Source organism: Thermobia domestica, chromosome 16, assembly GCF_964235325.1.
Source record: "Thermobia domestica chromosome 16, izTheDome1.hap1.1, whole genome shotgun sequence".
In the NCBI taxonomy this organism is placed as follows: domain Eukaryota; kingdom Metazoa; phylum Arthropoda; class Insecta; order Zygentoma; family Lepismatidae; genus Thermobia; species Thermobia domestica.
The window spans coordinates 126820436-126837227 of record NC_137469.1 but is presented as its reverse complement, the minus strand read 5'-3'; the positions used below and the strand labels follow the sequence as shown (position 1 = coordinate 126837227).

Sequence of the window (16792 nt, the reverse complement as noted above, 5' to 3'; positions counted from 1 at the left end):
CTACGTGAAACAAAGGTCAAGTTCGTTTTTTCTATTGTCATTATTTTCTATTTATGACAGACCTCTTGTGGGATAAAAGAGATCCAAAACTGAGTAGGGGAAACGGAAGGGGAAGACAGCGAAACATTCTTTTGACAATTGCTCGTCCTCGCATTTTGTCTTTAGCAAGGCACCTTCAAGGAGTAAAATATAGACCCTATATAGTTCATTGCCCTCACGAAAAAAAATATGTGCTGCAAAATATATTTGACTATATTCTTCTACACTACAGAAAATCTGTAGAACATACTTTCTAAAAAAAAACTGATTTTCCGTATTGCGACGAAAAATCTCTAGATCTACAGATAAATATGCAGATTTGGCAACCTGTTTCTTCAAACCGAGGCTATATACTTTATCTGTGTCGCTGAGTCTTTTGACGAGCAGATTTATATTCGACTAGCAGCGTTCACCCCGCTTCGCTGCGGTCACCCCGGAACGCAATAAACTTTGTTACTTAGATAATTTTTACTTTTTCGCTTTCAAGTGATATGATAAAAACCATAGAAGATTGCAGTAAATCTTAACATTATATCGCCTGTCATTTATGTTAACCCGCCCCGCTTCGCTGCGGTCATCCCGGAAGTTTTCGCTTTCAAGTAATATGATAAAAACCATAGTAGATTGCAGTAAATGTTAACATTATATCGCCTGTCATTTATGTTAACCCGCCGAGTGACACGGTCATGCGGGTTGCATATAAATACGTTTATTTTTACCTATGATGAACTAACAAAGGATTTGTACGTTATGGACACTTGAATGGTCAATTATCTCAAGACACTGGTAATTAAAAATTAAAGTGATATGATAAAAACCATCTAGGGTCCAAATCCTAATAACCCCCCAAAAATAAAAGAAATTGGTTCAGCCGTATTAGCGTGATGAGGGAACAAAGGATTTGTGCGTTCTCTTTTATATAATAGATTGGAAGGGGGAAACCATTTTTTTGGAGACCGACTGGTTATGATTTACAACATGCTGTTTGGAACAATGTCTATGCTCATGTGCTTCGTATTTTGTGAATCTACCATCGGTAAACCGGACAAAATGCTCTTTGTTTTCTTGTATCCTGTACGTTTGAAGCGGTAAAACCTCCAAACGTCTAGATAGAGGGAGGATTGGACCACAAATAGTCAATACAAAGATGCGGAAAGAAAATACTCAAAGCTGTCTATGTAGCGACCTAACCGATTTCAAATGAAATGAAATTGAATATTTAAGTTTTACGTTAGGAAATGGTAGAATGAAGAAAGTGGTATGAAACGGGAAAACCCCGAGGAAGCCGACACACTCAATGTTTGTCCATCAAGTTCACTTGGTGCGAGCTGGTATCGAACCAAGGACCCCATGCACCAGAGTTGAACGCTCTACCACTGAGCCACTGCGGCCCGCGTAGCTGATTTGTACAAAGGACGTGCCTGTGATATTTTTCTGGTAATAATATAGCGTAAGGCAATAGAAGTGTCTTTAAGTTTTCCAAATTTTGCTCCTAAATAGTGGTTGCTCTCAGTGACTCTTCGTACCCCCAGTTTTTCGAGGAAGATACTTTGAAAAAATGAAATGAAATGAAATCTTTGAGTTTTACGTCCCACGGTTATGCCGGTTAGGCTAAAGGAGACGGTGATAATGAGTGATGAATGAAATGGTGGAATGAAGAAAGTGGGAGGAAACGGGAGAACCCCGAGAAAACCCACGCACACGGTGTTTGTCCACCACAAAGTTCACTTGGCGGGGGCTGGGATCGAACCCGGGACCCCAAGCACCAGAGGTGAACGCTCTACCACTGAGCCGAAGATACTTTGAAGTTATAAATTAAGTGAAGATTAAAAGCATCGCAAATTGTAGTTCTGAAATTAAAAGGTAAATTCCAATTGTCTTACGCAAATATATCTCGTGTAATAGATTTGTCATGATCTAGAGCTATCAATCTTTCGAATACTTCTCGGTGAAGTCACAATCAGTGCGTATTGTAGAAGTAGGGAGGAGAGCGCCTAACAACAAGCCACCTGGCTTTAGGTCTCTTTAAACAACAAAAAATTGTTTTATTTTAAGTGTATTCTGCCAGCTAAGCTATTAAGATAAGGGAGAGTGAATATGATAGTTAGAAACAGAAATCGCGTTAGAGTTTTCATTGTATCATACTATACTGTTTTCAATCATTACGCAGGAAATTAAGCTGATCCGAGGTCTACCAGCTTCTGGGTGAAGAGATGCCAAGAACTTCACTTCCCATGGGGATGTACTTTATGTCCTAAAGCAATTAATTTGGTGGATCCTATAAACATATGTACCCATGCCCACCATCACTCTCCTCCGGAATATAAAATCGAAACCTTGTGAACCATGTCCTTGCCTCTTAGACTTTATGACTATCGAGATCGGCTGTCAACTAGTTTTTAGTATTCAGGTAAAAACCGTCCATCTTTCATGTTTATGCATGGTGTTGTTACAATAGTAATAATAATAATTTGTAGTAGAAGTATACCTTGTTATTATTATAATAATTATACATACAGGATACTTGAAGAGAGTACTTAGAACTACACACAAAATTTGGCTCGATTTTCTCGTTTTGGCTCGACTCGACTCGAAACTCGACCTAAATTAGAGTCGAGTTGGAGGAAATTTTTCGAGTCTAGTTCTCGAGTCGATATTAAAGATTTCTGTTTCGAGTAGAGTCTAGCTTCAAAGAAAACTCGCTGGAACACGCTCGTGCCCATACCTAGTTTTGTTAGTGTGTCATCTTCTGATCTGGGGCCAACTCTGGGTCTGATGGAGACAGGAGAAGCTCAGTTACACAAAGGGACTAATATGCATAAGATGGAATAATGCTAGGTGATGTGTCAGTGATGTAGTCTATGATGTAAAGATGGTCGGCACTGTCAGGTTGTAAGGAAAAGTGGTAGAGGGGTTAAAGTGGAGCAAAAGTGGAGTAGGACCGAGAAGGACATCGGACGGATGTAATGCAAAGTGATGCATCGTGTCTAGAAGTATTCGAGGATGGTGTGTTTCAAATCCACTCGAAATGTAGGGGAGGCGTATGGTTTCAAGATGATAAAGGATGTGGAAGAATGGGTTGCAGACATAGAGCTCGTGGATGTTTCTGGGAAGGTGGATACGGAAAGCTAGGCAGAGGGCGTGCCGTTCAAGAATTTGAAGTCTTGTATAAAACGAGGGAGCCGTGACAATCCTGGCTGTAAAGCCGGAGATGAGAATTTGGCAAAGAAAAAACTTTGTAGGTGGTTAGGAGAGTATGTGCGTTCAACCCCCAGGTTGTACCAGTGATGCGGCGTAAAACGTTGAGACGATTGTAGGCTTTGGCGCAAAATGACTTGAAATGGATAATCCATTTAAGATGGCTGTCAAAGACTATCCCTAAATAAGTGACTGTGTTTTGAGGCTGAAGAGGAACATTGTCGACATGAACATGGAAGTTAGCAGGGTTGCCATACAAGCGAGAGCATTTGTTTGGAGGAAGAAAGATTGTGGTTTGTGCTCTTGCAGCATTTAGGGTCAATTGCCAGTGTTTGTACTATGAGAGAAATATGTCTATAGGGTAAATCCATGTGAAGTGATCCAGAAAAGGAATAATTCGTTGCTCGACAATTTTTAAAAAATCAGATTTTTTATGTACAGGTAACTTATCATGTCGTTAGTTCAAAATAAGCATTATTTGAATTTTATTGACTTTTAGTTTAGAGTGGCAGCCATATTTGTCTTCAAAGATGTGCCATTTTGTGTTGTGTAAGAATCTGAAATGTCTCAGCCCCTAATTATCCTATCGATGTGAAACCAAAACCAAAATGTTCAATAAGTTCTACACTTTAAGAGTGTATATTAGTTATTGTCATTCATAAATTATGAATGGGTAAAATTAAAATTTGAAAAAGTAGGTGATTGACGTTAAAAATCCCAACTTTGGCACCTATGTTTTTTTAAGAAGGGAAGGGGTCAGGAAGTCGAGCTTTATTGAATGAAGAGGACTGGTATGGTTCTTATCGCTCACCAAGTTTCAATCCTTAGACGTGTCCCCTTATTTTTCTAGAAATTATCAAAAATTCAGAAAAGTGGAAAAAGGCCATATTTCACAGGTATATATCTCTGATGGGGGCCTGATAAAAATATACAATTCCTCCCCATAACAGGACTACATGATATAATTCTATACCGAAAATTAGGAGTTTCAGATTAGACTATAAGTACCTTTATTATGAACACAAAGTTATGCTTATAAATAAGCATAGGGAGAAGTACGGATAAACGAGAGTTTACTGTATATCCATCATAAATCGGTTGGCAATGGATGAATAATGCATAGAGTGGTTAAGCACAACATACAAGAACAATACCGGCTCTTACGTACCACTTAAACAGTTTGTTCCACAAAAAGTTTGGATATTTGATCACACAATTGCGGAGTAATAGTATGATACCGACCCGTTGCTGTTGTAAGCTCATTGGGAGTAAGCTTTCGTAAAATGTTCTTGAAAGATACCCACGTCTTGTCGTCTCTTGAAATTTTGAATGAAGTTCGTGGTCCTGGGGGTTCGTAAAAATGCACTTTCATGTCATCAAGTTCGATACTCACATCTTCAACAATTCCAATGTACCATTTTTCTTCATAAATACATGAACTGGGTCACCTCTTTGGAGGCAGTCCAAGGACGCTTTTCTCACATTTACTTCCTGAAAGTCAGTAGAAACTGAAATGCGAAAGCATCTAACTTTGGAGTTACTGAGAGGTACAAATTTATGGTCTGAACGTGTTTTAGGACCAGACAAACAAGTAGCAAATCTCCCTCGCAGTTCAGCTTCACGATTGACTACTTCCTCACTCCTGACATAAATGTACTTTATATCAGAAATGTTTTTTTACACAACAATCATACATGTACTGTGGGGATAAAATTTGATCATTACGTATCATCTGTAAACTCCTTTTGGTTACTATTCGCATTGTTGTCCCTTCTATCCCATCACAAGCATTTTTTTTCATGACAGGAAGCAAAGAAGTGCCACTCCGCTTCAAGACCAAAATCATCTTTGTGATTACACAAATTGATGAAATTTTTCCTCTTCTTATAGTGACTTACAGCCCCATCCGTGAAGTATATGATATGTGTCACGGACGAAACATGTGACTTAACATCTGCAATCAGATGACTTTGGAAAGTGTGGACTGCTGTGGTGGTATGTTCTAAATAATCACTGATAATACAAAGACTTCTAGATTTTAAATCACCTCCATCACTTGGTTTATAATAGTAAACAAATGGGTGAAGCGTTGCCTGTTTGTTCACCCAATGAAAACTTTGAATCTCGTCTTGAATAACGAATGAGAAATTCTCTGAAAAATCAGCTAAAACAATGCATTCAAAGTGTGAAAGACATCCTTTTTTGTCTGCAAGAAAACTAGATTGTACTTTGGACACATGGTGTGACTTGAGATTTCTGAGTTTTGCTGCAAGGTCCTCAAGAAAGTCTTCTCTTGGTTTAACTATGGTGCTCATCTCAGCAGATCTGTTGTTAACTTCACATTCTGATGATGTACGCATACACATACAGAATGTGTTCCTGATGTACCAGCCAATGCACACCACTTGGGTCTCAGTTCACAGACTTTTGATCGTTTAATTTTACAATCTGGACCTGTATCCTTAAAGTGTAAGTACAACTCGTTCAAGGTACCAAGTAGTAACTGCTTCTGCTTGTGAACTTCAACGCCATTAATTCGAAGAGGTACATAGTCTTTTTTTTTTTTTTTTTTTTTTTTTTTGCCAGGAAGGATCCTAATATTTTCTCCACTTGTATAAAAATCAACAACTTTCTTCACAGTACTTTCATCAATAGTTTTACTACTACTTCTTTTACATACATCAGGCAGTATTCCTTGAGTTTTCGTAAGTTCCCAGAAAGTTTAACTAAACGTTCTGAAATATTAAATTCAGCACACACCATTTTTCGTGACCAAGATTCGGGTAGTAAGCTTATTATTTTCACTTGTTCTTCTTTCTCAGCAACAGTGCATTTCTGTTTCAATTTTTCGAAGAGCACTTCAGCGACACTGAATTCTTCGACCAGCGACACTGAATGCATATTTTCTGTCGGTGATTCATCAGCAACTGAACTGCCAATAAAAACTTCATGACTTCTTTTAAATCCTGTGCTCAATTGTTCTAACTTTTTGCGCATTGCTTTTGGTCTCTGTTCAACACTTAACTGTTGTTTGTTATTTTCGAAACAGGTGACACGCCTAATTTTGAACACGTTGCATTCAAAACTTCAATATTGTCTGATAGAAGGACAAAATCAGGTTCATTTCCTGATTCAACATTATTGTTTTCGAATTTGCTTTTTCTTGTACAACAAAGATTTTTGTGTAGCATATAGCACATAATGATTTTCCAGGAATCAGATCTACTGCATAATTCTTGTCCTTTAGTAAATATGCACTCAAAATTTCTGAAAGTCCTTTGGTTATAGCTTTCTTTTATGAATTCTTAGAGGGTCGCAACACGAATTACCAAAACGATGATGGTACTTTCGAAAAAAACTTCACTTAATGGTAGTTGCATATGTTTGCAATGCCACTGCTTGTTCGCATTAGCAGAAGATTCCTCTTCTCTTCACTGAAGTCATTAAGGAACGTAATGCATCTTGCTACCGGCCCATACACACATTTATGACATTCTTCACCAATACATTTGCCTACATCACATTTAATTTCTTCACAAATTTGATGCAGTATTGATACACAGAGCTGCAGAAATACAACCGTCTTCTTGCGCTGTAAGCATCTGAGTGAAGCACCAATAGTGAATTCCTATCTGATGATGTCTGAACACGATTGTGCATGTTGGAACAAGCACTCTGTTGAATTGTGTTTTCAGTACATTTGTTCTGTTTGCTTATTAACAGGATAACACTTGTTCTTGTATGTCGTGCTTAACCACTCTATGCATTATTCATCCATATACAGTAATTTCGTTTATCCATACTTCTGCCTATGCTTATTTATAGGTATAACTTTGTGTTCATAATAAAGGTACTTATAGTCTAATCTGAAACTCCTAATTTTCGGTATAGAATTATATCATGTGGTCTTGTTATGGGGAGGAATTGTATATTTTTATCATGTCCCCCACCAGAGATATATACCTGTGAAATATGGCCTTTTTCCACGTTTCTGAATTTTTGATAATTTCTAGAAAAATAAGGGGACACGTCTAAGAGTTGAAACTTGGTGAGTGATAAGAACCATACCAGTCCTCTTCATTCAGTAAAGCTCGACTTCCTGACCCCTTCCCTTCTTAAAAAAACATAGGTGCCAAAGTTGGGATTTTTAACGTTAATCACCTACTTTTTCAAATTTTAATTTTACCCATTCATAATTTATGAATGACAATAACTAATATACACTCTTAAAGTGTAGAACGTACTGAACATTTTGGTTTTGGTTTCACATTGGTAGGGTAATTAGGGGCTGAGATATTGCAGATTCTGTAACCCCTTACAACACCTCAAAATGGCACATTTCGAAAACAAATATGGCTGCCACCCGAAACCAAAAGCCAATAAAATTAAAATCATGCTAATTTTGAACTAACGACACGTTAAGGTAACATCATACAAAAAATCAGATTTTTTTTTTAAAAAAAAATTGTCGAGCAACATACATTGGACCACTTAATATGGATTTCCCCAAGCAATCTGTAGAGTTCGATTTATCTCTTGGATAGTGCTAGCTATGGCGAGAAAGGCTGTGTCATCTGCAAATTGATATAAACTGATATTCCCAGGGAAAGGAGGAAATTCAGCCAAATATAAGAGATACAAGAATGGAGATAATGAGGAACCTTGATTAACGCCATAATGCAGAAATATAGGACGCGAGAGATGGTTGTTGATAAATATATAACTGAGGAGGCAACAGAGAAAGTGGAAGATAAAACTGATGTAAAACAGATAAAGGCGGAAAGAGAAGAGTTTCCATACACGACCAAGATGCTACAACTTATCAAAAGTTTGTTTTAATAGAATAAGATGGCATGAAGGTTTGGATGGGTTGAACTGATTGTTATATGGGTTGTGAGGCACATTATCTAATCATTGACATTGTACGAAGGCCAAAAGCCTGCTTGAGGAAGAGAAAGAAGATTACGAACGGAAAGATGGCGTGTGACAAGGATTCGTTCCAGAATTTTGCTGAACACAAGAGCGAGCTGAATAGGCCGATAAGTAAAAACAGTAGGTTTGTTTGGTTTGGAAAACATGAGAGTGATCGATGATTTCCAACGAGTAGGAATGAAGGCTGTGCGTAAAATAAATGTATAAATAACTGTAAGTAAATGGAGAAAATCGTAGGGAGCCTCTTGGATTTATCGGTAAGATATACGTTCAGCACCTGGAACCGACTGACGGTTTGTAAGAGTGAGGGAGTGTAGACGTAGTGCGAGAAGCAGAACGTCGGGTTGTGATGGTTAGAAGTGTTTTCACATGTCCACTGCCGAGAGGATTCAGAGTATCTAGCCTGCAACGAGTCTGTAGATCGAGAGAAGTGATAACATCCAGCGTTGTATTACTGCTAGGTCGAATAGGCTTTGGTAACGTATGAAAATGGCCGGAAGTATGAGATAAAAGGTATGTGTAAAAGACTTGTTGTAACGATGAGTGCGACTGTGAAACTTGAGATCAGCTAGAATGATATAAGTGAGATAGTTGTCCGAAATATATTGAATAAACTGATACAGATGAGGATGGCCAAGACGGATATAGATTGTCGCAACTGCGATATTAAGTTATTTAAAATATAAAGTAATAAGTAGATATTCTGGTAGTGGATGAATTGGAGTAGTAGTGCAACGAAAAGGAAGAGATGGAGAAATTCCTATAGTGATCCCACTACTAGCCTTCCTCGCTGGTGTTGGGTTATCGTGCCAAAGAATGGTATAGTTTGGCAAGTGTACTTGGGTGTGGGCCGTAAGATGAGTCTCGTTCAAAACGAAACATACAACATGTTTTTCGAAAAAGAGCTGTTCAAATAATATTTTGAGTTCGAGAATGAATTTTCAGAAAGATTTCATTTTAGCCTTATCAGTGTTGGTGATGAGAATTGAATTTAAACTGAATGTGTCAATATGCCACAATTCATTATGTACACAAGCTATAATTTTGCATGCAAAAACATTATTCTAATGATTGAGACTATTTTGTAGCCAATTAACGTTAATGGAAAACCTGGCAACCAAAGTAGGTCCACAAGCAACTTACACTTCCTTTGCTGCACAAACGACATTTTTCCACGCAGAACGATGTACAAATGATGCACTGACCATTGATACCAAGCGAAAAAAAATGAAATCTTTATACTAAAGGAGACGGTGATGATGAGAAATGAATGAAAAGGCGGAATGAAGAATGTGGGAGGAAACGAAAGACTGCGGTGTTTGTCCACAGGAAGTTCACTTGGCGCGAGCTGGGATTGAACTAAGGACACCATGCACCAGTGGTAAACGCTCTACCACTGAGTCACCGCGGGCCCTCACTCCAAGTGGAGTGTGGGTGGAGGCTGGCCCCTAAAATATTAGATACAGCAAAAGTAGATACAGCCACATCTCACACTTAATTTTGTTGACAAGCGTTTGATAAAAGATGCACTAAGCATTTTAACTATGAGACGTTGATTCACCTAAGTCGGGCTGACACCTAAACTAAATATGCTAAAATTTCACGATTCCTTTTGAGAACAAACGAAAATTTGGCGTATACAAAGTAATGCACTTACAATTGAGATTATTTGGTTGCAAATCGGTGATGGTGGGGTTGGCCCCTAAACTAGATATACCACTACCTCCATGATTCATTTTATGCAAAATAGGAATTTTACGTGCACAAATAATGGACTAATGATTAAGAATATTTTGACGCCAATCGGGATTGTAGGGGTGCTGCAGCATAAACTAGATATGACAATGCCTCACAGTTCGTCTCGCGCTTTTTTTCTTTTTTTGTTGCATGAAATGATTCCAAAGTACCAAAAAGTTTTTATGTCACTCAGTGTTGGTGGAGTCTGCTCTTATACATGATACCTCAATATTTTACTCTTATTTTTGTGTAAAAATCATTGTCAACAAAATGATATACTTATGGTTTTGATCATTTTGGCAGAACCAACATTGGCAGGGGCCTTGCTCATGAGCTAGATGCGACAATATCTCACATATTTCTTTTGCATTTTTCGTCCACACAATGATGTTCTTACAATTTAGACTATTTTGACTCCAGTTGGTGTTTGTTGTATTGATATCCTAATTGGGTGGTGTAATGCAACAACCAGTCAACACACAAAATTTTAGAAAATGAGTTAGCCCTGGTGGAGGTTTCGAACATACTAAAAAAATCCTGGTAACGCGTTTGCGATTGATATGCCATCTATGAAGATAAAAGTCAACCCACATATAGTAATATCTTGGGGAAAGAGAAACCTATAATGCGATTTTCCCAAAACTGACTCGTTGTGGGTTGAATAGTTGTTGCATAAAAGCACCCAATTATCTACATAATTAGTCGTTTCTGAGCTAAATATTCTTTTAGCAATAGAAACACTAACCAAAGCATAAAACCCACTTTATTTTAAATTATAATTTGTAATGGTTTCGGATTCTTCTATTTCCTGAGGTCTTCAGCCAATCCTGCAAGTCTTCTTGTTCACTTTCCAACTAATCCAAATAAACAAAGATTGTATTTGTATCCTAAGTTTGTCCGGAAACATCCTGTATAAAGTGAAAAACTTTTAAATCTTTTTCTTCGTAGAACATTTAAAGAAAAATGTCTCATTACAGGTAACATATGATAATCATTTAATGTTTAGAAATTTGTGCAAGGAATGAATAAACAGATCTTTCCATACTTTTAAATTGAAATCGGAATGTGGAATGGTGACAAATTCCACTCTTTCATATTATGTTGATTGTGAGATTGATGAGAAAGAAAATTAATCTCTACAGCTTTGATCATATGTGTACACCCCTTTATGAATCCGGATTCTGGATATACACGTTTTCGTCATTATTCTATGTAAACGCCAATTATGCAATTTCATAAACTATGTACAGCGTTAACGAATGATATGAGCGGTATCAAAAATTTCAAGACTAGTTCTGTAACTCGAAACATATTGCGGCATAGTACTGCAAGCACAGTCACATAGATGAAGGGCTTTTATATGTCAGTGTGCTAAAATACATTATTATATTTATATCGGGATTTCTAAAACTGGTACTATTCTTACAACATATGTTACCAAGTCTGCAGTTAATTCATAGACGACAAGTTTAACCGAAGAACGAACGTGAAATTCTGCCTTGAAGCTAACAAATCTAGCACAGAGACATTTGACACGACACGGAAAGCTACTCAATGCTGTTGTGAGTCAGTCGAAGTGTTTTGAGTAGTTCATTCACAAGCTTCAATAGCGGAAAAACTTCACTGGAAGGATGAGAAATTAGGATGATCTGCAACGAGCCTAATTCCTTAAATTATCTGAACTAATCACCAACTTTTTCACAACATTTCTGACTTCGTCGTTGTGTCATACGGAACAGTACAAATAATTCCAACTGATAACTCGAAAATGCAGTGTCTTGGTGCAAGTGTAGTTTGTGCTCAGATTCATAGCAAAAACAACAACACCTTCAAATCACCCTGGAACTTCGTAAGAATGGTATAGATAATACATTGTCCACTACTCACCTTCAAATGACGTTTTACCACTATTGGAGCAAACATGACATTCACACTACGTTCCAGAACTCATTTAAGGATTTAAAGCAAAATTTCATGTTTGTTTTGTGATCCAACTTCATGTCACTGATAAAATTCAGTCACGATATTTATGCTGTTTGGGTAGCAACAGTCGACAACTTGCTATGTACAAAGAACGATGTATCTTAGCATACTGATGTAAGAAGATCCTTGCTGCCTGTGATTTATCCTGCATCCCTGTACCGTGAACTTTTGCGAATTGAACGTTTCGAACCTTTTTAACACAGCCTCATATTACTCAATTCTTTAGGGTAGTAATGAATTTTTGATCACCATCATTATATACACACAATACTTACTTCTTGTTACAGCATTTTATTGTGTACTTGATATTGCCTGATTGTAAATGATAAGAAGCTGTAAAATATCTACCATTTTTTTACAGGTACTGCCTGAGTTATAGTGGGTTTTTCATTGACTTTGTGTCAACATTTCCATTTTACGAAATTGTAAGAGCAGCTGGTAAGGCTGATAATAAATATGTTAACAGTCTAAGACTTCTTGATACTTTGAGAGTTGTAAGTATTTAATAAATAGCATTGAGTAGTATTTAATATCTCCTAAAGGACAAGTCTTCCTGTATGTGCATTAGGTCAACTAGATTTTCGTTAATGTTTTTCATAATTATTCGAGTGTTGACACAAATGGTCCCAAAGACTTATGAAGCAAATATTGGAGAATATTTCCTATGTTTCTAAAAGTAATTGAACAAAAAATAAGTTATTGCACCTCTTACAACCATGTTTGGAGCACAAAGCTAGCGTGTATAAAGTCATAAGTTATCCTATGATAAATTGTTCTTTTCATATAACAATTTAAGATGAACAAGTTTGCATATTAGCTGTGAAGTTAAAAATTAGATATATGTAGAGCGGAAGAGCATAATCAAGTATTATAATCAAGAGAATTTATTAAGAATGAAACATGATATCACATAACTAAATAAACAAAACTAAATCAAAAATTGTTTTACGTGTTCATAGAGATAGTTTAAAGTACTATCTGTCAAACAATTATATGCATGTTTTTCGGCAGATAGTATCGTCTGCCCCGTGCTGCTACCGAATGTATGAAAATAAAATATTGCACATTACCACATATAATATTGCCACTAGATTCCGATTTCCCGATCAGATAAAACAGTATTTCTGAACAACGTAGCAAAAAATATATTGTTGTTTCATGCATTGTATGAGAAGCTCAAAATGAACGCTGTAAACAAGAAAAATATGTTATGTAAAGTACTTTGTCTCTATTCACAAAGAACTTAATATATCGTTTCTATTACAAGAAGCATCTCTGTGATGTAACAGGCAAGAAGGTGGATTCTAAAGCATAGGGTCCTCAGGTCGATTTCCCGCTCAAGCCACTTGTTCCGGTTTGTTTATCGCAATACACTTTTTAAAAAACTATAAAGTCATATGTGAAAAGCAAATATGTAAAAGCACATTTTACTTTGGTAGGCATATTAGTGCAAAGAAATATATTTATTTCATGCAGTGCAAACCGTGAACAATGAGCTGGTGAATAGCGTTTGTCGGTCCTTTTATAATCAATAATCAGTGTGTTATCGTCACCAATGCCCTACACTATAGACCATAAATAGACAAGTTAAGCTTGAGACGAAAACTGTTATTTTTTTAATTTTAAAAGAACATAAAAGAAAAGGGAAAGGCATGTAGCCGAAGGTATTGATAAGAGTAGAAGAAATATAAAAATGTTTCTTAGGTTTATGCATGGATGTAATAATATTATTACATTTATGAATTTACAAATAGAACTATCATTTTATGACAACGAGAAATGGAGTATATTTGTTAGCATCAGTAATGAATTTTGTTTCGCCCTCCTTCTACATAAGAAGATGGGGTGACAAATTGAATAGAATAGTTCTTTGTGACTACGTCGAAGTTACTAATAATTTATTGACGAAATTATTAGGAAAGTTTTACGACTGGCTCAGCTTTGTAAATTCTCACATAGCACTGCCAGGGGATCGAAACAACCATGATGCAGTAATGTGAGTCATAACATGTCTTAGTGGCCACAAGAAGCGGAAATAAATTTGGATGAAGTTTAGAGAAGAAAAGGTTGTATTTAAGCAAAATTCTTGGAAACCCTGCCGACGCCCATGAATGGGGGTGAACTTTTTAAAAAAAGAAAGAAATAGTTCTTTATTAATGAGATGGACCTTTAAACGATAATAATATTTTTTAATCATTATGTGTGATTTATTAATTTTTTGAGAAAGAAAAGAAAAGAATGGAAAAATAATGAATATGTAGTTATCTAAAAGAAATAGGTTTCAATGCAACTTATAAGTTTTGTTTCAGAGCGAAAAACGAATAGAAAGAAAAGAACAGTTGTGTATGTATTACGTCAGCACTCAATGGAGTATCCTTGCGCTTCTGCCTTGTGGCTGGAGGTCGTTGCATGAAGCTTCAGTTGCAAGCCAGTATTAATGCGGATAGTATGGGTGTCAAACTGAGCCTGTTAATGTAACCCGAATGTTAAAGTTCGTAAGTACTTGTTGGACTTGGGTGTCCGTGACTTTAATTTTTCGGAGGAAAGAGAGAAAAGCAAATTCTAACTTCGGTTCATTATTATCATCTATAAGTGATGGTTTAAAAGGACTGAGCTTATCTTTGCTGGGGATGTGTTGTTTGCCTTCGTTTTTGGCCGTTTGTCCATTTGAAGTACACATTTGTTGAGTGTTATAATTGAAGCCAGAGAAAGGGGACTTTTGGGAGCAGTATACGGTAAGTGTAATTAAGTAAAACCTGTAGATAAATCCCTTGTTTTTTGTCTTATTTATGTGTGTATGGTTGACTATTTGAAGTTTCAATTTTGGCAGTTGATCAAAGGCTGAATTGTTCAGTTTGTTTTCTTTTTTCGGTTGGTTTTCCTGGATAATTTAACGTCCCTCATTTGTGCATTGATGTTGAATTGCAAGTTTTGATTGCGCGGCTTGTAGATGATAATAATTAAGGAAAAAGTAGTTGAATTTTGTCTCGGAATAATTAAATTAAATAAAACAAAAACGACTTTGAAGCCTTTTTCTGACGTGTGAATTGCTTAACGCGATTAAGTTTTAAATATTATTCCTATTTGATTTATTTTAAATTTTCCCTTGGTTGGCTAATTTAAAGATAAGTGAACTTATTTAACCATTGAAGGCTGACTTTTGGTTGAAATAAATTTGTGAAAAAAAATTATTAATTGGTTAAGTATTTTGTATAGGGTGAGCATAAATAATAAATAATAAATAAAAATGTTTAAAAGTGTAAAGTTTTAGCTAGTTGAGCTCTTTCGGTTAAAAGAAGATTCAAGTTACCGATAAAATTATGTTTCGGCTCGTTAATGAAATTCTGAATTGTTGTTATTGTTGAAATTCAAATTAAAGTTGTTGTAAATAAAATTATAGAATTGTTTAAATGAATTTACCATTTGAAATCTGAATCATATATTCTGTTTATTTGCTTCCCATGATACTTTTGAGTTAACGAGGTTCTATTAGCGTCATTGTCAGGAGTGAAAGAAAATAGGTAAGAAAAATAACTGTTTTTTTCTTTAGGTATGTTTGAACCCTTCAGAAGCCGCCTGCTGTGTTGGGTCTACAATGCTTCCGTCTGATTTGTGCCATTATAGATTGGTTAGTAGTCGTTAAATTGCGGATTCCAAATAAGCGTGGTAGCGTTGCAACAGAGTATGTCTCTCGTATCGAATCAATCAGTTTTCCTTTTCTATGTATCGTTCCTCGTGGAGTACTGGATAGAAAGCTGGTCTGGAGATATTGAGGTCCATGGATCGATTTACACTCGTGGCGTATTTATGTTACTTGAGCACACGTAGAAAAGTAAAAAATAAATAAAAATTCTTACGCGTCACACGAAATCTGGATCTCGATTGAACCGAAGTGAAGGGCCACTACTTGAGTTGTTTAAAGAAAGAAGAAAATAGTGGAAGGGTGTGTTGTCTCTGTCTAGGAATGCGAGTATATATGAAGAAGTAACCACAATAGGTATAGTCTGTTGAGATAGTTATGTTGTCAAGGATTGACTTTACTTTTAATAAAGAGGGGAATAAAACAACGGCAATACATTACAGAAAATTAATTTTAGACGGGCACAATCCTTATGGAATTGGATTATGGTGGAATTAATTGAAACCGTGATTGTTGTAGATATTGTGAACCTGATAAAAAATTTTCAATGGGTATAATTACCAATCACTTACGGTTTGGTCACTATAGGGCCACCTTTTTGAAAACAGAGATATTCTGGATTTCAGTGAAAATGACTGAAACCGTGATATATTGTAGATATTGATTCTGAGAAAGAAATATTAACAGGCAAACCACCAATCACTGGCTGTTTAGGTACTACAGGGCCACTTTTCTGAAAACAGCCAAAGATAATGACATTCCGAACTTCGCTGAAACATACTGAGACCATATGCTGAGTGTATAGTCATCATGAGGAAAAGCCCCAATGGGCGCTACCACCAACTGTTGATCGTTTGGCCATTACAAGAGAACATTTTTTTATGTAAACAGCAGAAAGTAACGATATTCTGGATTTCGGTGTAATTGTATGAAACCATGAAAAAGATTAGATCTTCTCAACCACCTCATAGTCCGGAAAGGGGTGGGGAGAGTAGCGGCCGACACCATTTAAGCATAGATAACATCCCGATGTTCATATCGTAAGACAAAGCAAAGAATCGCAAAACCCTAAACGGGCTGACTGTCCTCAACTGAACTTCCCGATTGGCAAAAAATTCCCTACCAGCTGACCTACAGTTGCTTGGAAGCCATAAATTAACACTTTTCTCAGGATTACATCTATAACATATCAGTTTCATTCATTTTTACGTAAACCCAAAAATATCATTATACTCGCCTGTTTTTAAAAATTTGGACGTGTGG

The 16792-nt window shown here is 36.5% G+C and overlaps 1 protein-coding gene across 3 annotated transcripts in view; it reads left to right on the top strand.

Annotated features, from left to right (window-relative positions):
- LOC145673400 (uncharacterized) overlaps nucleotides 1-16792 on the top strand; it is a 537699-nt gene that overhangs the window by 403629 nt on the left and 117278 nt on the right. For all 3 annotated transcript variants that reach the window (XM_081743063.1, XM_081743061.1, XM_081743062.1), the window contains one exon: nucleotides 12251-12383. In XM_081743063.1, the coding sequence (XP_081599189.1) occupies nucleotides 12251-12383 (133 nt within the window). The remainder of the gene's footprint in view (nucleotides 1-12250; nucleotides 12384-16792) is intronic.